We start from the raw sequence: 23,768 nt of genomic DNA on the forward strand, positions 1-23,768 counted from the left end.
AAATATTCCACAGACTTCAGTAAGTCAACTTTAATTAGAGCTGTTAATTTTAAAAACATAGGGACATGAAATAAAAATAACAACTATTTAACACGGTCGAAATTACTTACTTAACGTACTATATACATGAGATTACTTTAGGAAGAATTAGTAAACATTTCTTACCTGATAAACTCACGAAAATAATACCGGGAATGATGAAGACAGTGTTTGAAAATGCATGTTCTAAAGGTCCATCGGAACCTCCACTAAGATCGACCATTTTAATAATTGCTAGTAAATTAATCGTTTAGAAAGTTATTTCAAGGTATGTAGTATGTTCTATTCTTGCAATTATTTACCATTACTTTTAGTAGTATTCTGTTTTTTTTTTTTTTTTTTTTTTCCTACCTAAGCTGAGAGCCTTGAGAGGCTATATCAGCGTAACCCTAACTTTAGTAGGTGAGCTCACGGGGCTCAAACCTGACGATGTTGCTAACACGAACCCTAGCAAGAGTCGTGCTTCGCAGAATCTACCACCGGATCGGAAACGCGACCCACTGAGAAGATCCGGCGAGAAACTCAGTGGGCTGTGTCTGAGAGTTAATTTACTCGTCGAGCCCTTCGTCGCAAGCGACGGGTTCGACGAGAACGGTGACCGGTGCTTGAAGTACCTAAAAGCACCGTTAGTGGATCGGGAGGATCCGAGATAACGTGTTTTGGGCGACGTCGACTGCTTTCCATTCTGTCCGCAGGATCGGGAATGTAGTTACCGGCGGCCACGATGAGAGGGTTCTCGTGTCGTGCCGCTTTATCGAAGTGGCGCATGGACGCCGACTGAAGATACTTACTGATGGACTCTAAGTCCAGGTCGTCATGGAGGTCGACGTTCCTGACGAACCACGGGGCTCCGACGGCTATCCTGCAAAAACGGGATTGAATAATTTGAAATGTTTTTAGGTGTATGCGGGCCGCGTGAGCGAACACTACACTTGCATAGGTCATGACGGGGCGTATGCAAGTTTTGTAGAGTGTCACCTTATTTCTAAGGGACATTTTACTTCGCCTACATATCATCGGGTAGAGACGTCCTAGAATGAAGGCGGCACGGTCGCGTACCGTCTTAATGTGGGGGCGGAATGTCATCCTACTGTCGAGGGTGACGCCTAAATATTTGACCTTCGGGGCCCACGGTATGGGCTGGTCGAACATCGTGATCGGGCGAACGGCGGGGGCGGGGGTATTGACGCGCCTAGTCGGGAGGGGGATGCTCAGCGTGGTGCTCGGAGGGCGACCCCTTTTGAAGAGCACCGCTGTGCTTTTCGTGGGGTTAATGTCGATAGTATTCTGTCTATATAATCTGTGATTATATACGCAAGCAAGAGCGAAAATTGTGTAAAGTCAAGTTTCTGACACTAAACGTCATTGTCAGCAACGTCAACAAATAACAATTTCGGTTCTAAACTACTTTATGTAGGTACGGTACATATCTGGATACCTTAAATTTGTAAGTTATAGGCTGCTATATTAATACAGTAACAAATGCGACCCATCTTTTGTTTCTGTTTCACACTAAATAAGTAAACTTATATAAAAAAATATTAGGGCTAAAATGGTATCAAATGGTATATAAATAAAATTGAAGTGTCTGTTTGTAATATTGAAATAACCGCTTTTTACTACATGCATATAAATATATACGGTACATACGCCAAAATAACATTTTTTACAATTTTTGTCTGTCTGTCTGTTTGTTCCGGTTATTCTCTGGAACGCGACGGCTCGACCGATTTTGACGAGACTTTCACTGATCGGTAGCTGATGGTATAAGGAGTAATTTAGACTTTTTTAAGACCAGCTTCACCCGGCGTCATTACTAGCGGTACGACAATAACCGCGGGTAGCATCGCGGGACTCAGCTATCTCAATAATCAAATTTAATGTTTTCGAAGTGAAGCGAGGGCGGGTCGCTAGTTTAAAGATAAAATATTAAAAAATGCAAATAAATTACTTTGAGAAACCTTATTTCTTGCAAAGAGTATATAATCACTACGTTATATTCTTGATTTCTTGATTCCGGTTGAAAATGCAGATTTTTTATATTTCCAGAATCAACGATATTTTCGATACTGCCAAAGTATTACCTATTTTATTATTTGTGGCTAAAAGCGATGGCCATCTCAGAAAAAATATGTTTTGGAGAAGTGTATAAGACATTTATTATAAACGTAATAACCCAAAGGGATTTTGTGTATTTATATTTGTAGTTCCATAAGGGATAAGCCATAATTCACATCTAAACATCTTAGTACTTTAAAACACTGCACTCCATGTAGTAGGTAGGTAGCGTACAAGCGATTTTATTCGTTCATCTTTTTAGTATTGATTATGTATGGGTCAATGACTGTCAGTATAGTTTATTTAATGAGGCTTAAAGTTTTAAAGTCCTCAGCGGTAGGCAGCAAATCCGTTGAGCTAATGTTAAGGTGTGATGTCCGCAAGCAGTGATGACTAATCACGATGAGATGAGCTGTATGCTCGTTTACGTTTTGAAGTAGTCGTGGCCTAAATCCGGCCTAAATACCCGGTGCGCTCATATCGGATGATACGACTGTGCCGGTGTTCGAATCCCGCAGGCAGGTAAGAATTTTTCTAATAAATGCGTACTATAACAAATGTTCAAAATTATCTACTACAGTGAGGGAATAACATCGTGAATAAAAATTTTTTAGATGAGACTTGAATTCGGATCTCAAAGTGGTCGAGAGCTCGTCTAACTAATCTATGAGCTCTTCCACGGAATTAAGCAATAAAAAAAACCTTATAAGGCAATACCATAAAAACTCACGACCTATTTATAGACGTGAGATAGAAAAAAATAAAGACGGTTAATGTTGTCCGTATGTACTCGCTAGTTATGAATTTACGACAATTGGGAGAAAAAAGGAAACAGGCAAACATTTTTATAAACATAAATTTATTATTGAAAATACACAATTATGTATATCATTTGGCCTTATAGTAACATTAGTGTATACAATAATAAAAACAATAATATTCCACTAATATAAAACACCATACAACAGTAGTTTATGATAGGTACTTAGAATATAAAACTTATTTTAATAATATCATTAATATAAAATCGTTTTGAAACGGACAAAAATTAAAAAAGCGACCGGAGACCTAAGAGTTTTTAATTCGGATCTACTTTGCATCCAAAAATGTTCAAAGGTTTGAACACGATGGTTCAAAAAGGTAAATAAAAAAAAATTTAGTTGTCTCCCTAGATTTCAATTTCTTGGGTTAGAAGATTTAAAGAAGAATTTTGTACAGGAACATACGGTATTTTTGTTTTGACTTCAAATACAGACAAGTTTACAGCTCATTTGATGATGAGTGGTTAGAGTCTGGCTTTAGTAAAGAGTCGAAATTTTAGTCATTTCCTTGTATAAGACTCACATATATTCAAAACTAAATTACTAATGAAATTATAATAATAATAATGAGTTTTGTTTTAAATATTTATTTTACTCTTTGTCCGTATCAAATACGATTCTCCAAAAATAAAGTTATTATTTTAAAATACTTAATATTCACGGAATGTATTTAAACTTACAGCTACAATGTCTTCCTCTTGTTACAGTTTTAATATTATGTTAGTAATTCGCCTTTTGGTATTGCTGTTTCATTATTTTTGGCTTCAAGGTCTCATTACTGACTATAAAATCATAAAATAAAAACTTTTTAAGCAGTGTTAGGAATTATGGCTGTCAATGTTTGCTAGTTTGTGATTCCTATCAGTGTTTCGTTGATGAAAGAGATAATGACTCGATTTATCCAATGTATAAAGTGAGCTTTAATTAGTTAATATTTTTAAATTATTAAGATATTATAAGTGGCATCTAAAATAGTTAGTTCAATTTACTAAATTTTAAATTTCGAATGCAATGCCTACATCATAGGCTTACTGAAAAAAAAATTAGCAATACCAAAATGGCTGTTTATTTACAAGTTTTTTTTTCTTTCGTTCAGATACTTCAGTCGCACTCTGGATTTTTACAATTATATTTTTAAATAGAAAATATACAATTTGAAGACCCCCAACTTGAAGAGAATTATCACAGAACATAAGGAGGCTCACTTCAAATTTAATTTTAATTCATAACAATTTTGGTCCTAAACTTTATTGTTAGAATACTTTAAACAAAACACACTTTCGTTTTTCTTAAAAAAAAAATCTACTGTTGAAATAAGTTTTATAAACATCATAATCACATATTAATTTTAAATTCAATTCATTATCTTTAAAGGCACTTAGTGGAATGACATTGAGCATTTTAAAATTTTAATCCATTTTAAAGATCTAAAATGAATTTTAACAAATCTTAAAAGAGATTACCCAAGTTTTAAAAGATTTGAGTCAATTAGTAACAAAGACAGCAAAATCATTTTGAAATTATTTATAAGTTAGATTGGGATTAGATGTCTTTAGAACATTGTGATATGTATTTTTTTTAATTAGTAAACTAAAAACACTGGGACATAGTTTATTTATATATATATATATATATATCTATATGGCTTATCCTGTTTAATTTATAATGTATGTATAATGTATATATGATGATATAGATATAACTTTTAGTGCTATCTCTGAAACTAATGACTCAAATATATTCTAATACTTTTTGTTGTAATATTTATATTTAGCATTAATTTTTAACTCAGATTTATTTGTTAAGTCATAATTCATAATATTTCGAGAGATTCATCTATATGTATAAGTTTTATTTTATTCACGATTAATATTATAGAATAATAAAATGTTTACAAAAATATATCTCTAGATGAGAACACATTGAGGAAGGAGATGACAGCGTTTGGAACTAATAAAAGTGAATCATATAAAATGAGGATTTTTGTGACAATTTATTACTGTCAAATTATGTTACAGATGACAGCACCTTTGACTTGACAAATCTTATGCTCAAGACAAAGGATCATACCCCAGATGTCACTAATCTTTGTTGAGCGTGAGCATGTTTGAGCGTGACAACGGTACATTCAATTCAGAACGAACCTAATTGACAACTATAGTCGGATTTTTTATTAGACGAAGTAAACTGACGTTTACTGTGTTGTCAGTTTTTGATGAAATAAAAATAGTGTTGTGACAAAGTGAACGATTGAAAAAACTCCTGAATTAATGAAATTGCCTCGATTGTCTAGTGAATAGTTAGTGTGCCGAACTGCCGATATCGGGCACGGGGTTCGAATTTTAGCCGTGCTTTGTACATACCAACGAGTTTTCGACGAAACATTATGTTCCTATGGTATCTACCTGTACTGAATACCGAGTGTTTTAAACATTAAGAAAAACATTGCGAGGAAGCTTGTAAGACTGTCCTATTTCCAATGCATCATATAGTTGAAACTATAGATGTATAAAATATAACAATTATAGGTACATAGGTAATGAAAATAAAAAAACTGTTTGTAGTTACATACTACTAGTAACATATTATTATATTGGATCACTTTAATACAATTTTATTGTAAAATATAAATAATATTCTTTTATAGTTTGAAATTAATGATTAACTCTTCACACTCATTGTTCATTTATGTGATTGAACGAGAACTGAACGCATCACTATTACTTTAAATATAGCAACATTATTTTACAAAGTGACATTAGCTACTGTCAGCTGGCTTCGTCTAATTAAAAATCCGACTATAGAATAAAGCTTCCTCGCAACGGACGCACTTTTTAGCTCACAAAGCTACATCTACTCGAGCAACGCTTTTAGAAATTTCTAATAAATTCTACTATCACTGACGCACAAATATTCGTGACCAATAGCGATGGCAACACTATAATGCGTTCGCACATAATTTAGTTTAAAAACTAGTTTGCTAACTAAAAATACATTGTTTCTTTTATTAGTTTTGCATAGTTTTTTCGACGGTCCCTGGAGTGTGTCAATATAAATATTGTTATTATTTCTGGCTGGATATTACACGTTTAATACAAATTTTACTTTAACGTTAATGTGCGAATGAAATTTAAACACATAATTCAAGATACAGCCTTCAATGAAAGCGTTAACTGTTTAAAAGAAGAAAAAAAACATCATGGCTGCACTGTTCTCCCTATCAAAATTAATCCGTAAGCTTCGTTAACTAAAACTTAATTTCTTTTTTTCTATTTTAGAACCTCTTCACATAATATGACCCAGCGAAAAACAATTACATGAGTTGTGGTAAATTTAACTTCAGTTAAGGCTGTACAGATTATCATTCAAGGGTTTGCTCTAAATACGTCAATATTCTCGTGACATTTCGTTAATTTGACGTTTTATTAAAATGAAGTAGGGTTTCACTCACTAAAATTCAAATTAGTGTATTTAGTGTATTAATGATTTGCGTAGACTTTATCTATATTATTAAAAAATTAGCAACACAGAGTTATAGGAAACGGCTCAAAACGAAAGTAAATTGTGTTATGTATGTATTTTTTATGTTAATGTAAATATGATAAGTATTTATGAGCTTGATAAGAATAAGATGCCTTTAGTAGAAGACACTTTCAAGCTCTCATGTCTCTCAAATTATATATAAATCATAAATCAAAGTCGATTGTTTTTTTTTTTATGTTGCATTAAATTATGAAATTTGACATACGCATAAACGTCCAAGCTATATTTTTTTGTATTCAATATCAAAACTTGTTTCATGCTTTTATTCATACAGGGACCATCGATTTAATATAAATATTAACGCACAGTAGGCTTGCTAAAATCGTCAAGCAAATTATTTAACAAAAAAAAAACATAGGCATTTTAGATATGTTCCCTATGTCTTTTACAAATACATTCCTAACATCGCATTTTATTAAATTATTTTTGTGTTTTCGTTTTTTTAAATTTAAATTATATATTATTTATCGTTCATTTAATTTTTCTTTAAAGGATCGAGATTGTCTATTGAGAAATCGTCGTTTCCGAACGTTATGCCCCTCGTGAATCCGTCCTGTTGGCAACAAAAAAGGTTTTGATATGGCAAATGGCTAAGAATACAAGGTAGGTAATGCTCCTGGCACTGCTGACGTCCATGGGCGACGGTAACCACTCACCATCAGGTAGGATGTATGCTCTTCTGCCTACAAAGGCAATAAAAAAAAAGAACAGAATTTCGTTCTACATTACTGATTGTAGTCATAGACACAGCCCACTGAGTTTCTCGCCGGATCTTCTCAGTGGGTCGCGTTTCCGATCCGGTGGTAGATTCTGCGAAGCGCTGCTCTTGCTAGGGTCAGTGTTAGCATCACTCCGGTTTGAGCTCCGTGAGCTCACCTACTAGTTAAGGTTACGTTGAAATAGCCTCTCAAGGCTTTCAGGTTAGGTAGATAAAAAAACTGATTGTATTAAATAGTTGTTTTTTATTTATTTATTAAAATTCACGTACCTTCATCTCCGATATGGTCTTATCTAGGAACCCGTTGAAGCTGCTGTTCAATTCGACCGTCTGTTTGTCGCTCAGATTCCCGAAGCCGGCGAACGCGTTCGCGTAATCGTTCCCGAATATGTTCGCGCCCGTCTTCTGAGCTTCGAACGGGTCGTAGCCGGTGAGGTTCGCCGTGAACACCGACGTTTGGAGGTTGAAGTCGCTTATGTTGTAGTTGGGCGTCGGCGCGAACGGAGCTTGCGCGGGCGTAGAGCTGTGCACGAACGGCGCCGAGCCGAACAGGTCGCTCGGGTTCGCGGCGGGCGCTCGCCGCGGCGTCGTCGGCTGGTGCGGCGGCGTCGCCGGGTTGTGCGGCGGCGTTTGACGTTTCGACGCTTTAGGCGGCGGCGCCACTGGAACGCGAATCGATTTTTTTTTTATTTTTTTTTTATTGCACTTGTAGGCAAACGTTGTGCTCGTCTGATGGTGAGTGGTTACCGTCGCCCATGGACCGAAGCAATGCCAGGGGCAGAGCCACGCCGCTGCCTACCGTTAAGTACTCTCCACAAGCCTCGTTTGAAGAAGGACATGACGTAGCGCGATATAATAAATAACCTTTCACCCTTCGACATTAAACCGCTTTCAGACTAGGCTATAACATAATAGCATATAGTTTATAGCTCATAGCACAACAATATCGCACACCATACATTGTTATGGACACGTCACACTATACTGCACTATATATTATTGGCTAAGTATAGGGCGCTATACTATAATATGGCACTATAGTATAGTATAGTCTGAAAGCATCATACATTAAAAAATAAAAACGTGCACTTTTTCTGAAGATTCGGTAGGCAGCGGCTTGGTTCTGCCCATGGCATTGCTGAAGTGCACGAGCGACGGTAACCATTCACCATCAGGTGGGCCGTAAGGTCATCTGCCTAAAAGGCAATAAAAAAAGAAGAAAAAAAATGGTTTCAGCTACATTTCGCTTGAAACGCGTGATTTATCTTTGTAATTAATGTTTTTTTTTATTTTTTTATTGCCCTTGTAGGCAGACTAGCATACGGTCCACCTGATGGTGAGTGGTTACCGTCGCCCATGGACTTCAGCAATGCCAGAGGCAGAGCCAAGCCGCTGCCTACCGTTTAATACTCTCCACAAGCCTCGTTTGAAGAAGGACATGTCATAGCGCTCGGGAAACACCGTGGAGGCGAGCTCATTCCATAGCCGGGTGGTACGTGGCAAAAAAGAAAAATGTGGAACGCTTCACGATTTGCGCAGGGGCCATGCTAATCTTCTCTGTATCGTTCCAATTTTAGTATATGTACTGCCGAAGCAAGTACAAATTATTTTATTAATTATTATAATTACAATTATTTTGTAAATTATTTAGTACTAGTTGACTAGTAGTAAAAGACCTAAACTTTTGTATAAAATATACTTAAAACAATTGGAGCATAGTTTAGTATCTCGCATTTGTTAATTATGATGACAACTCTAAATAGTCGTTTTCAAGCTTTCAAGCTATAGGAAAAGTTAAATGAGTTTGGTTTAGAAGACTTACGTAACGGAGGCGCCGGAGACATGGTGCTGTCCATGGTCAGACCTGGATAGCGGAGGACGGGGTCCGATTCGTGGGCGCGAGGATCAAAATCTGAATAAAGATTAACATTTCGATTATTATTATTCGATTTATTATTTTTTTATATATAAGGTGTATGGTATGCGCTTAATTTAAAAGAGACGGAATGTGTAAAACTCAAAGTAAAGTATAATAAATAATAGTTTAAAAACTAAACCTAAAAAAATACGCTTTTATAGAAAATCCAACTAAACAATAGAATTTTTTTTTTAATAAATTTGAATTAAAAATAGTGTAAGAAAAACGATTTTATTGTAAAAAAAGCGTGGGGTGTATGGTATCAGTAGTTATAAATATTTTATGAACAGATATGAGTAGAAGGGTTATTTTGATAATATCTTTACAATAAAATCATTTTTTCTTAAACTATTTTTAATTCAAATTTATGATTTTTTTTTTTGTTGGATTTTCTATAAAAGCGTATTTTTTAGTATTTTTAAACTATGTATTTATTTATTTTTCATTTTTTAATTGAATTTAAGCTTTTCCAATTTTTTTTAAATATTGAATTGTCATCGCTCCTTAATAAGTATGCCAAATTTCAAGTTAATCCGACGTCTTGAAGGGGTCAAAATCATGTTCAAAGATTCCGTTACATACATACAGTCTGTAGCTAATAAAAGCGTATTAAAAATCATTTTCTCATATATATATATTTTAGTTAACCCACTTTAATTTTCAAACTACAACAATCCCCCCCCCCCCCCAACGCCCCTCTTCACACACACGTATTCACTTACCGCTGTCCGAATCTGAGTTGAGTATCAGCTCCTCAAGTCTCGGACCTACGACGGGATTCTTTGGCAGATCGAGGAGTCCCTTACTGAAAACATAAATAGTTTATTAATAACAATCGTTATAAATTGAAGATACGCGTGCACGTTGTGAAGTCGACACGGCCTAAAAGATAAGACATCCGGTGCATTCGTGTCTAGCGATGCAACGGAGTTCGAATCCCGCAGGCGGGTACCAATTTTTCTAGTGAAATACGTACTCAACATTTGTTCACGATTGACTTCCACTGTGAAGGAATAGCATCGTGTAATAAAAATCAAAGTCTCAAAATTATAATTTTCGTAATTACTGGCGGTAAGGCCTCTCCTGAAACCGTACCGATAGGTACCACCGCCCTGCCTATTTCTGCCGTGAAGCAGTAATGCGTTTCGGTTTGAAGGGTGGGACAGCCGTTGTAACTATGCTGAGTCGTTAGAACTCATATCTCAAGGTGGGTGGCGGCATTTACGTTGTAGATGTCTATGGGCTCCAGTGACCACTGAACACCAGGCTATGATCTACCCATGTATGCAATAAAAAGAACCTTCCATTTCCTTCCACTGCTGTACCATTCCCTTCGCTTCCCATTAGCAGCAGCAGTGTTTCCTACCCTACGTCGTTGCAAATGTCGTCCGTATACATATATACTAAGTCAAAGACTTGAAACCCCTTAAAACACAGTCCACTTCGCTTCCCTGAATCAAAGTATCCTCTAAACAGGAACCCAATTCAAAAGTAAAATAGATTTAAAGACAATCAGATATTTGTCCCCATCATATCATAATAATAAGAACTTTATCAGTTCAATATACATAAAGTTGTCTTAATAGAAAATTTAGTAACAAATTGATTTTTGAAGTTGGTAACATTTGTAAGATTGCGTATAGCTGTTTCATGACGTCACTGTTATTAAACTAGGGCGTGCGAGGGAGATGGCTAGATGGTTCCTCTTTGCACACCCATTCTATATAACCTGTCATTACAAAATGATAAAGACTTAGACAGAGTATACTTTATTGCACACGAAAATACATTTTAAACATATGCACTCGAGAGGCGAGTTTCGCTCAACACTTTCATGCATAAAATTCGCTGCGCTGTGTAAACTATTTAAGTCTCTATTCAATTCACTCACCCGGCGCTCATCTTCCCATTATGTGTCGGCGGCGGGGTGGGGAGAAGCAGATTGTTGTCGCTTGAATTGAACGTGTCCGTTGAGTTGTTTGATGTGGAGTCTGTGCCTGAAAACAAATATGGCCGCGATGTCTAAAGGCAACGGAATCTAGTTCAGAGTGCCCAACGATATCTCATTACTGTATCTGTCGCATATCTACAAGCATAGACACAGTCCACTGAGTTTCTCGCCGGATCTTTTCCGATCCGGTGGTAGATTCTTCGAAGCACCGCTCTTGCTAGGGCCAGTGTTAGCAACATTCCGGTTTGAGCCCCATGAGCCACCTACACGTTACGGTAAAGCTGAAGTAGCCTCTCAAGGCTATCAGCATAGGAGGAAAAAAAATCTACAAGCTTCGCTCATGTTGTTCTAAGTTTTGGTAATTATTTTTATGATCGGCCGCCTGCTTAACGTCAATCCTCCTTGGGAAATGCTTGGCCTTGACCTTGGGCCTAGGTTGTATTCACTTTGGTTAGGCTTTGGCTCTTAGTCGCCTTTTACGACTTTCATGAGCTAAGTTTGGGTTGGGAGTGTTCTTAGGCACCCACCACACTCTTACGAGAAAGCGAAGAAGAGAGCGAAGAAATGGTATATGATATATGAGTTTTATTTTTGTTTTTATTGCGTAGATGGGTGGACGATCTCAGAGCCCACCTGGTGTTAAGGGGTTACTTGAGCCCATAGACATCTACAACGAAAATGCGCCACCTACCTTGAGATATAAGTTCTAAGGTCTCAAGTGTAGTTACAACGGCTGCCCCACCCTTCAAACCGAAACGCATTACTGCTTCACGGCAAAAATAGGCAGGGTGGTGGTAGCTACCCGCACGGACTCACAAGAGTACCCCTACCACCAGTAAAAAGGAGTAAAAACCAGTTTTAGTGAGTATAATCTAGAATGTTCTGTCGAAATCGCTACACAAAAACTCACCGATTTCAGGAGTCTTGTTCCCGTTCATAGCGCTAAAGCCGTTGGCTAAGGTCAGCGAGGCGAGCTGCTTCTCCAACTCCTGGGGTACCTTGAACTCTGTTATGTCGGAGAGACTGTTCCTGGCCAGGTAGGCGGAGAGGTCGTCTTTATACGTGACCTTCGACAGCTCCTGGAATTGATGAAGAAGACCCAATGATTAGTAATGGCTAATGGTTTCCTTGTGGAAATAACTATTTGATTTGAATAACCTCTTCAAGAACACTGGGACACATGTGTGCGTTTTTTTTTCTACCTAAGCTGATGGCCTTGAGAGGCTATGTCAGCGTAACCTCACAAGTAGGTGAACTCACGGGGCTCAAGCCTGACGACGTTGCTAACACTAACCCAAGTAAAAGCAGTACTTCGCAGAATCTACCACCGGATCGGAAACGCGACCCACTGAGAATATTCGGCGAGAAATTCAGTGGGCTCTGTCCGTGGGTTAATTTACTCGCCGAGCCCTTCGTCGCAAGCGACGGGTTCGACGAGAACGGTGACCGGCGCTGACCTAAAAGCACTGTTAGTGGATCGGTGGAAATATATAAATATCCTTTCACTCCTCGTTATGTGGTCTTAATTTGTTTCTAATGAATATTCACTATTTTTGTTATTTTCTTTTACTTATTGAATTATTTTCGATATCAAAATGAGCGAGTCGAAATAAATAGTAAATTTAAATTCATGTGTTTTTGTATTTAAAAGAATTAGTTATCATGAGAAGACCTAAAGAGGTTTTATTTATTTATTTATTTATTACATATATATGAATCCATTACCTGAAGTCTAGTCCTGTACGCTTTCATTTGTAGTTCAAGCTTTTTGTTTTGCAACGAAAGCTTCTGCATTTCGATGTATTTGCCGTTGTCGTTTAAGAATCTCCTGTGTGGGGAAGGAATGCCTGTTTTATAGTGGACCATGGTAGAGAAGCGTTTATTGTAAAAATATCAGAAGATCAGAGTATGTAGGTATAGATTAGGTATCCGGTAATACCAGACTTTGGCTGGCCACTGACTTATTAAATATTAAAAGCAAAAGGTTTAAAAAAAATGGAAAAAAAAACTTTATTGTAGCTCTCAATGTGTGTTCAAAATTCGACCTTAATTATTGTGCAATAAAGATTCATAATATATTCATTTATTGTATTAAATTTTTATTTGTAATATAAAATAAATAATAGTTTAGAAAAACTAACAAAATACGCTTTTATATAAAATCCAACTAAAAAATAGAAAATAAATTACATTACACAAAATAAGTACATGTATTTTCTACATGGATACAGGGTTTCAAGTCAATCGGATGCACGGTTCAGTAGTTATAACGGAACACCCGTAAAAACCACGATAGATTTATGTATTAGTATAGATATATAGATAATTTTATCAATATTATATTAGCTACGGTACCTGTAGGCCAGATCGAAGGCCTGTCCGATGGTGAGCGTGATCTCGGACGCGAGTTTAGTAGAAATGAACACGAAGCACTCGTGCCTCTCGGTGTTGCCAGCGTCGTGGCCGTTGACCCCGTTAACGGTGCTGCCACCTTTCGCGATGAACGAGAAATATTTCTTGGCGCCTTTGTCGTCCGCGCAGTACGATATCCGGTGGAGAGGGAACTGGTACATTATATTGTTCGAACGTGGTTCCTAAAATGTAGTATTAATCATTTTTTTTTTTTTAAAACTTCTTTTGTTTTCCTACCTAAGCTAGAGAGCTAGCTAGACCTAAGCTAGCCTTGAGAGGCTATTTCAGCGGAACCTTAACTAGTAGGTGAGCTCACGGGGCTCAAACCTGACGTCGTTGCTAACACGAACCCTAGCAAGAGCCGTGCTTCGCAGAATCTACCACCGGATCGGAAACGCGACCCACTGAGAAGATCCGGCGAGAAACTCAGTGGGCTGTGTCTGAGGGTTAAGAAACGTCACCATTCATAGCCAACATAACGTCTTTTCGCATTAAAAGTGTACAATTTCAAAAAATATTCGAAATTGAGTTAATATGCGTATACATTTGGTATCACCAGTGTTTTTCTCCTAAATACGTACGTCAAAAGAGCGTAGTTTAGGTTTAGTTTACCTGTTTTGACTACTATTAACCAAAATTAATACAGAGTTTTATTTTACTTTAATAGACAGATAATGTTACTGGTAAAAAATAAAAATAAATGTTGCAAAGATGATTAATATTATAAATATCACATGTTAAACCTTTAAAACACTCTCCTGTAAAATTAGTAAGTTTTGAGATTATACAGTTTTAATGCGAGAAGACGATAAAAGATTCTGTTTTAATAGGGCGTCTTCAAATAATCTTAAATTAAATTTTAACTACGACCTGCGCATGATAGAAATTCCTAGGTTTTTTTTATGCTAAAGGCGAACGCTTGTTTCGCATTTAAGATTGTATTGTGTAGTACGATTTCATATCGTTATGCTGGTACGAGTAACGCCATCTGTAGTCGAATAGCAAAAATATATTTCAAATCAACTAGTTCTACGTTCGAGAAGCATTATGGCGATACGAGTAACGCCATCTGTTGTCACATATCGCAAACGGATATCGAAACGACTAGTGCTATCGGAAACGTTCTGCAAAATTGTAGACATGTCGCGTCGACTATAGAGGCATTAAAAAGTCGCGATGAAGACTGTCAGTAATGTGTTCTACTCGAAGCGAAAGAGTGACCAGATCCACTGAAGCGAAGCGATATAAGTGACTTGCGATATTGTAAACATGTATCGTGATAGTTAAATTGAGTCTTAACTTCGTATTTCGATGAAAAGTTTTTATTTATCCCTAACCGTAATAAGATTATTATTGATAATTATTACCGAGGTATACGAGTACAACGATATGAAAGAAAAATATTTAACTTATTATTTTTAAACAGAACTAATGAAATTGTTAATTAGAGGGTAGTTTTCGTAATATTCAAAGGTCGACGACTTAGTAGTCTTTGAACACGAAAATTGTGAAGAATTCGAAACATCTGAAATAATATGAAGACAATGAACATTAATAACTGGTAGATTTAATCGTAAACATAATTATCATTTTTTTAAGCAATTGCATAGCTTTATCGCGTGCTTTGAGCGCGGCGACGGAATCAAGATATTCCGTAACGAAAATAAAACCTAACACCCTCCACTCCGCTTAGCATGTAGCACGCGTTCAACACATTCACAAATTGCGCTTGTGTAGTGTTTGCGAATAAGCGCGCAGCGTGACGTCGCACTGCATGCGCATCATGAAAAGTCTGCCCATCACTCTCTCGCGCGGTCTAGTTTATGAGTGTGAAGGGGACAGTTAATGTTTTGCTTATGTTAATGTTTATAAATATAACGTGGACTTATTTTATTATTGTTTTATTATTAAATTATTATTGTCTAATTATAATAGCATAAGTTGATAAAAAATGCTATGCATTTTTTTTTTAGCTTTGAAGGCAGACGTGCATACGGCCCATCTGATGGAAAGTGGTCACCGTCGCTCATGGACGTCAGCAATGCCAGAGACAGAGCCAAGCCGCTGCTTACCATTAAGTACTCTTCTCAAGCCTCATTTGAAGAAGGACATGTCATAGTGCTCGGTAAACACCGTGGAGGGGAGTGCATTCCAAAGCCGGATGATACGTGGCAAAAAAGATTTTTGGAAACGCACTGTCGATGAACGCAACGGTTCCAGATAATATGGATGAACTCTGCTCCGATGGCAGGAGGTGCGATGATAAAAAGGAGATGAGGGGATCATCTCGAATAATTATTATATTCCTGTCTAATGATAAACCACATTAATGATATTGCAGTGAAGAAGTAACGCCATCTGATTTGGTGGATGAGTGGGGCCAGCAGTTAAATCCCGCACTGACCGCATGCGTGCTGTTCACGGGCACTTAAGACGAGACCGCGTGCAAAGAAAAACTTTCTTGTATTAGGTGGATGGTGGCATTTGCGTTGTAGATGTCTATGGGCTCCAGTAACCACTCAAGACTAAGAGGGCTGTGAGCTCGTCCATCCATCTTAGCAATAATAAAAAAAAGTGAAAAGTTTCAACCGTTTTATCTATTGTTTCACTAATACAACTAAATCCGCCGATTATAATTTGCCAATTTTATATACGCATGTGTATTTAATTACAAAATGAACTCTCTTACGAAACGGGTAAGGTTCATTCAGAACGACAATAAAAACCGCGAAAACTTTCACTACCAAAGGCGCACACGATATTAGTTTTACGTAATACTAAAACAATTATAAATCTCACGTACACTGGAAATAGGTTGTTACGAATTTTTTATTAGTCAACTTTCTTAATCGGTCGATTTTGTAGACGTCAAAATTGAACGCAAGTGCTTTAGATACACTGAATTACATTTAACACTGATGCGTGCCTATACTCGGAAAACGAAGTTTTTTTTTTATTGCTTAGAACGGTGGACGAGCTCACAGCCCACCTGGTGTTAAGTGGTTACTAGAGCCCATAGACATCTACAACGTTCTAAGGTCTCAGTATAGTCACAACGGCTGCCCCACCCTTCAAACCGAAACGCATTACTGCTTCACGGCAGAAATAGGCAGGGCGGTGGTACCCACCCGCGCGGACTCATAAGAGGTCCTACCACCAGTACATAAGAGGTCCTACCACCAGTAAGAAGTATCCAGTTTTTTTCCTACCTATGCTGTTTGCCTAGAGAGACTATATCAGCGTTACCCTAGCGTGTAGGTGAGCCTCGGGGCTCAAACCGGCTGCCTGTCTGATCTCTAATTATGAGTCTTAGCCACCATAGCCATATCAAAATAAACACCTACATTCGTTACAAAAAATAAGGAAAAAACTACTATATCACAGGTTAACTTACCTGTATGGCAACACCGTCCACAGATATCGTTATTTCCACTTTCTTGCATTTCGCGCCATCTTTCGCTTCGGACTTCTTCAGTTGCTGTGTGAACTGTAGTTTCTTGATTGCGTCTTTGACCACCTCGATGCCTTTCGGCTGGTCTACTTGGGTGCAGCCGAGGAACTGAAATCGAGAAAATGTTTATTTATTTTTAGGTTTAAAAAAAAAATTGCTTAGATTGTCGACGAGTTCACAGCCCACCTGGTGTTAAGTGGTTACTGGAGCCCATAGACATTTACAACGTAAATGCGCCACCCACCTTGAGATATGAGTTCTAAGGTCTTAGTATAGTTACACGACTGCCCCACCCTTCAAGCCGAAACGCATTACTGCTTCACGGCAGAAGGAGGCGGGGTGGACCACCAACTACCCGTGCTGACTCAGAAGAGGTCCTACCACCAGATCACTAGAAATTCACGGCTGAATGATATAGTGCAGTGGTGGGCGGTAACTTTATCGTCGCATATAAATTAGATTATCGCCTTTTGTTTGTTATACCGTCATTTTTATTACGAACTAGCTGACCCGGCAGACTTCGTAGTGCCTAAATCGATAAATAAAATACCTAAACTTTTGTATAAAATAAACTTAAAACAAACAAAAGAAATCCATCCATCGTGTCCCCCATCAAAAGAAAAACAAAATTGTTATTTTTATTATTTAATTCCGAACATTTTCATTCATTTATCTACCTTTTAAACTTTCTCTGGACTTCCACAAATAATTCAAGGAGCAAAATTAGCCAAATCGGTCCAGCCGTTCTCGAGTTTTACCGAGATTAACGAACAGCAATTCATTTTTATATACAACTAACTAGCTGGACACGTCTGCTTCGCTGGGCATTTAAAATTAACATTATTATTTCTCACCCCCACAAAGATTCTCATCATTAACGCCCCCGCAATTGGTGTAGGGAGTTCAACGCTCATATAAATATTAGCCTATCCATTAAGTACATGTACTTTCTACATGGATACCAAGTTTCAAGTCAATCGGATGCACGGTTCAGTATTTATAACGGAACATCCGTGAAAACCACTGTAGATTTATATATTAGTATAGAAGATAGATAAAACCGATTGATTACGCATTGCGTCGTTGTCGTATAGAATAAGGGGGCGGTTCCAGCGCCACGCTCCGGCTATCTTCACGCGTGTAGCATCAACAGTTTTATCGTCGCCGCGTGGATGTATTATCGGGAACTGGTGTAAGTGAAGCCCTTTTGTTGTGGCAACCGGGTCATTAGTTCACGGTTTTGACTCTGCCAGGCTCCGTAGATAACGGAACGCATTGATGTCGGTCAAGTCTTTTGTGTTTCAGTCGTCTGACATAATGCCAATTTAATTCATCAAACAGAACATTATTGAAGTTATATTTCTTTAGGCGCGTTATGAAAAATTGATGAGAGTGAAATTTTACGATGAGCGCGCACCGTGACACAAAATTTACAGAATGAAGTTGCCCACTAAATCGCTCATTACAATACGACCGACGTAACTTGGCGAGTCTGAATATAGTAGCAGGTGAACTTTCCGAACCGTACCGAGAATTACCGAATTTATACGATGTCAAGAAAAGGGATGTCCAATATGCGTGTTCGAGGATGTTGTTTAATCGATTTTTTTTCAAATTGATAAAAATTTAAATAAAAGAAAAGGAATAAATTTAATAAAAATAAAGTATAAGCCAAAAACCTACAAGGTCTCCGCGGCTAGGGAACTCTTAGAAACTTTTAGAACTCTTAAAACGGAAGAAAATAAACTAAGCGATAGAGACACTGACTGCTTCTTTACTAGTACTACAGTTGGCAGGGCGTTTCGTGAGTCCACCACGGGTAGGTAGGTATTAGGGTACTACCAACCTGCCTATTTCAGCCACCACACGAGAAGGAATAGCTTTTTTTTTAATGCTTACATGGGTGGACGAGCTCACAGCTCACCTGGTGTTAAGTGGTTACTGGAGTTCATAGACATTTACAACGTAAATGCGCCACCCGATTTGAGATATAAGTTCTAAGGTCTCAGTATAGTTAGTTACAACGGCTGATCCACCCTTCAAGCCGAAACGCATTACAACTAACCCATAGACACAGCCCACTGAGTTTCTCGCCGGATCTTCTCAGTGGGTCGCGTTTCCGATCCGGTGGTAGATTCTGCGAAGCACTGCTCTTGCTAGGGTCAGTGTTAGCAACTCTCCGGTTTGAGCCCCGTGAGCTCACCTACAAACATTAGGGCGAAGCTGAAATAGCCTATCAAGGCTATCAGCATAGGGAGGAAAAAAAACTGCTTAACGGCAGAAATAGACAGGGTGGTGGTAGCGGTAGCTACCTGTGCGGACTCATTAGAGGTCCTACCACCAGTAAAGAACCAATAGCTTTGAGCATTTAGCACACATTAAAAAAAACAGTCGAATTGACAACCTTTTTTTTGAAGTCGGTTAAAAAGCATATACCTAAATCGACGTAAGCGACGAGTCTTAACGTCTTAAGTCCTTAACGTCTTATATGTTGAGCTACGAATAATAAAACTTGTTGAGTGTATTAATTATCAAGGCGCTGCGCCACAGCGAGCGATCCGCGATCAACTGTTTCTGTCCAGTGATGACGTCATATTTTCAGCTGCGACGGACTTAAAACTACTATATTTTTACCTTAACGAGATAGGCGACGTGGCCCTTGACGAGCGAGTCCGGAGCGTGGATCCAGTTGCGGCCGTTCGGTGCCCCGTTCCCTTTGCCCTTACCCTGCCAGAAGAGCAGGGTCGACATTCTGCAAAGAAAAAAAAAGTCAAATTGAAACAAGCTTTATGTTCGGCTATGTTTACGCGGTCTCATTACGTAAAACCATTTTAGGTTACGTTACGAATTGATTCGTTTCCAAATGATTCTTGTCCACCTGATGGTTGTCTGGAAGAGATCGCTCTTAGCGATAAGACCGCCAATTGTACTTTTTTTGTATTTAATGTATTGCACTGTTTATTTGTTTTTTGGTGTACAATAAAGAATACTCTCTCTCTCTCTCTCTCTTTCACTCAATCACTTATCTCACTCACTCACGCACTCACGCACTCACTCACTCACTCACTCACTCTCTCAAACGGGAGAAGTATTTAAATAATTATAATTTAAGATTAATGTTTTTATGTAGATTATACTTAAACCTAATAATAATACGCTTTATTAGCAGGACATAGTGATACATTTATTAATATTAAGCACCAACTTTGTTAACCTATGACCACAAATAATAATAAATAAATAAGTACTAGGAAGTACTCCAGCGATACCCCTACTTTAATTCTGTGTCGAGCAAGGATCAGACGGGTGAGAGTGAGGGGAGTCGTTTAGTGGGTGATCCCGCTACCATACTGGCAGTTTGCACATACTAGCGCGCCCCCCCGACGCGGATCCCACTTAGGAGGCTCGGCCCCCGCGTCTCAAGAAAAAAAGTGCTGATATTTCTTCTCGAACTACGGATATATGTACATTACGAGCGTCAATCAAACAAGATAACATACATCTATCCGACAAAACATTACAGGTATTTATATAATGACAAAGTTAGATCGCATTAAAACCATAGAGTAAACATGAGTTGGGTAAAACCCACAGATAATTAATTCATTTTTGCTTGACGCTTAAATTAGCTAACATTTCTTGTAAATTGTGCTGAGAAAAAATGTAAGCGCGCGCTTATGTATTCAGTGTTTTCCTTGTATCATTATAATGGGTCAGCCCACTGAGTTACTCGCCGGATCTTCTCAGTGGGTCGCGTTTCCGATCCGATGGTAGATTCTGCGAAGCACTGCTCTTGCTAGGGTCAGTGTTAGCATCACTCTGGTTTGAGCCCCGTGAACTCATCTACTAGTTAAGCTTACGCTGAAATAGCTACTTAAGACTATCAGGTTGTTTTTTTTTTTTTTTTTAATTCTTTATTTGAGCCATACACCTATTAGGTTAAGTCGGCTTATCAGGTTATGTAAAAAAAAAAAAAAAACATGGGAATTCCAAGACGCTTTAGTGAAATTTTTGCATTGAATATCCACGAAATTTCGATCTAAAAATTACGTTAATATTGTTATTGAGAGAATTGCTATTCATTTATTTTTTTGCCTTAAACGAGCCGCCATCGCTATGATGCCCAAGCCTGCCATTGATCAATCGCAGCCGGGCCGCCCGTGATTACTTAGAGGCAAAAAAGTTGGGTGAGAAGTCATTGGTCAAATAAAACATGATTCTGTGTTCGATAAACGTGTACAAAACGACCTTGATCAATCGTCAATAATAGGAAATGTCCATTCAACGTTAATAAGACTTTTAGATTATTCGTAGTTTTAGAGGGATTTTTTTTTGTTAAAGTATGAAAATGGAAATTCAGGCCGGTCTGCTGGAAGAGATTTCTTAAAGAAATACGCAGTGCCTTTATACATAATTTTCCTATTACTCTGTACTATGTCTTCTTTTTTGTGTGTACATAAATAAATAAATAAAAGTAAATTCGTAAGAGACATTCTGAAATCGCTTCCATTATGTAAGTTGGGTCAATATTTTGCTATTTTTTTTGTTTGTTCCTGACAAATTGGCAGGAAACTGTCCAAGGACGCCTTCATTACATTCAATTTCAAATTATACCTGTGTCATTTCACTCCGTTCTAATTTGCACATAGCAAGCTATAAAATTGAAATTTTGACTAAAATACCAGAATCCAGCCATATTTATATTTATTTATTTCATTTACTTCAGATTTTTCATCCATATTACACTTCATTACACTGCATTAACATTTCATTTATACTAGAATTAAATAAAAATAATAACTACGATCTCGGACTAAAACAAAAGCAATAATAGTAAAAATAAAAACAAAAAATAAAATTTTAATAATAATAATAACAAAAACTCAAAATCAACATGAAAACTACCTTAACCTAAAGGCTGGTTTGGATCCAGAGTGCTCAACTCGCACCCGTGTCCAGTGTCGCATTATTGGGCAAAAGCAATTCGCTTACGAATGATTGCTGTGAAGCTATTTAATCGCGCATCCGCAAAAATCCCCGACGCATATGATAATAAAAAAAAAAAATGACAAAGACAAAAGAATAGAAATACCTGCCAACCGGAACTAATGTACCTGATAGTCGTGTAGGAAGCGACAAATAGTAATAAATCGCAATCCTCCTAACAGGAACAAAAACGAATTGAGTTATACCTACGTGTTTTCAATACTTTATGTCTCGATATGTTTTGCGCGCGTAAACGTCCGTGACCTTCGCTTTGTTTGTCAACATTGACGCGCCGTTTTATTAATTTGAATAAAAAAAGGTTTTTTTTTTTTTTTGGTTCGATTATCGAGGTAGCTTTAAGGGAATGTGTTCTAGAGACTTCCTTATATATCTATCGATTGTGATTGCGGATTTTTATTTTATTAGATACGCAGGTTATTGTCCACCTGTAGTGAATTGGTTAGTAATGTACATTGACATGTCAATGTGAATGCCGCCTCTCATCTTGGAACATTTGGTGGAAGTAATTGTGCAAAAAGATTAGGAAATTACTTTAAATGACTACACCCGAAATGTTGATAGTTAACGTCGGGTTGATAAAGTAAAGCCAAAAAAGAGGCATGAGGTGTTTTAGATGCGTCTTGTCAAAAGGTAACCTGGTCACGAATCATCGTATTCTATGACGCAAGTTGGTTCTGGTTCGGCGGACTACACTGAGGGCTAATATTGGGATTGCGCCAATCTAGGCGAGATTCGGATAGCCCGCCGACCGGAAAACCCGGTTTTAGTGTCACTGACAACTATCGGTCGTAGCTTCCTGTGGAAGTCACCTTGTCACATCATCATCATTTTTTACTGGTGGTAGGACCTCTTGTGAGTCCGCACGGGTAGGTACCACAACCCTGCCTATTTCTGCCGTGAAGCAGTAATGCGTTTCGCTTTGAAGGGTGGGGCAGCCTTTAGAATTATATCTCCTTAAATACCTTAGAACTTATATCTCAAGGTGGTTTGCGTATTTACGTTGTAGATGTCAATGGGCTCCAGTAACCGCTTAACATTAGTTGGGCTGTGAGCTCGTCTAAGCAATCTAAGCAATAAAAAAAATAACACACACCTTTGTAAAAGTTTTATGAAAATTAAAATGATTTCGTATATATAACAACCTTATAGTATACATAAGATAACAACACTGTAGTAGCGAAAGTTATTTAACTCAAGAATAGATATTCTTTACAAGGAAATTTTTTGATGTCACTAAAAATAGTTGAACAAAATTTTCAAATAGGTACTAATCAAAAAATTATCGTCGCGCCAATCGTCGAAATGCAACTCTAATGACTGTGTTTCCCGCGTTTTTTACTTGAAAATCTTTTTGTAATGGCGGCGCTTACGTCACCACATTTGATATAAATAAAAGTTACACACAGTAGTTATAGTAACCGGCAAACATCGTGAGCAAATGACCTTGACTGCGCAGAACCGAATTTTAGATCACTTTGGTGGTGAGGGTGAGGCGCGACGGCAGGGGAAATCGTATCGAGCGCGTTATTGGTAGATCAGTCGAACCTTGCGTCCCGCACCGCGCCTTCGTTCCGCTTGCTCCCAAAAGTACGCTTGCGTACAGTGAAAAGTCTATCGTTATTAATCGTTAAGTTATATTTTGTTATAATTGCTTGTTGACTTTGTTGCCATTGCTATTTGTTGAATGTTTGTTGATTTTTTATAAAAAATACACTATGCCGCGACAAACTGGTGTAGTATTCAAAAGAAAGGGTAGAAAATTTGTGTACGACGTATATTGCTTCATTATAAAACAGGGGAAGAATGATATGAAATATATAATATACAGGGGAAGAATGATATGAAATATA

General features: G+C 37.7%; 1 protein-coding gene and 1 pseudogene across 2 annotated transcripts in view; both read right to left on the bottom strand.

The window, feature by feature from the left end:
* Window positions 1-2,937: 2,937 nt before the first annotated feature.
* ced-6 (PTB domain-containing adapter protein ced-6) overlaps window positions 2,938-23,768 on the bottom strand; it is a 68,691-nt gene continuing 47,860 nt past the window's right edge. For both annotated transcript variants that reach the window (XM_089735924.1, XM_089735921.1), the window contains exons 2-11: window positions 19,546-19,663; window positions 16,855-17,019; window positions 13,404-13,642; window positions 12,774-12,876; window positions 11,959-12,127; window positions 10,989-11,094; window positions 9,820-9,902; window positions 9,002-9,091; window positions 7,450-7,841; window positions 2,938-7,014 (exon numbers count right to left, since the gene is read on the bottom strand). In XM_089735924.1, coding sequence (XP_089592050.1) covers window positions 6,937-7,014; window positions 7,450-7,841; window positions 9,002-9,091; window positions 9,820-9,902; window positions 10,989-11,094; window positions 11,959-12,127; window positions 12,774-12,876; window positions 13,404-13,642; window positions 16,855-17,019; window positions 19,546-19,662 — 1,542 coding nt within the window. In that variant the 5' untranslated portion in view covers window position 19,663 and the 3' untranslated portion in view covers window positions 2,938-6,936. The remainder of the gene's footprint in view (window positions 7,015-7,449; window positions 7,842-9,001; window positions 9,092-9,819; window positions 9,903-10,988; window positions 11,095-11,958; window positions 12,128-12,773; window positions 12,877-13,403; window positions 13,643-16,854; window positions 17,020-19,545; window positions 19,664-23,768) is intronic.
* Window positions 8,688-8,780, bottom strand: LOC149503417 (U6 spliceosomal RNA; annotated as a pseudogene).

The sequence above is a fragment of the Bombyx mandarina genome, chromosome 02 (genome assembly GCF_030267445.1).
Source record: "Bombyx mandarina strain Sakado chromosome 02, ASM3026744v2".
NCBI classification, from domain to species: domain Eukaryota; kingdom Metazoa; phylum Arthropoda; class Insecta; order Lepidoptera; family Bombycidae; genus Bombyx; species Bombyx mandarina.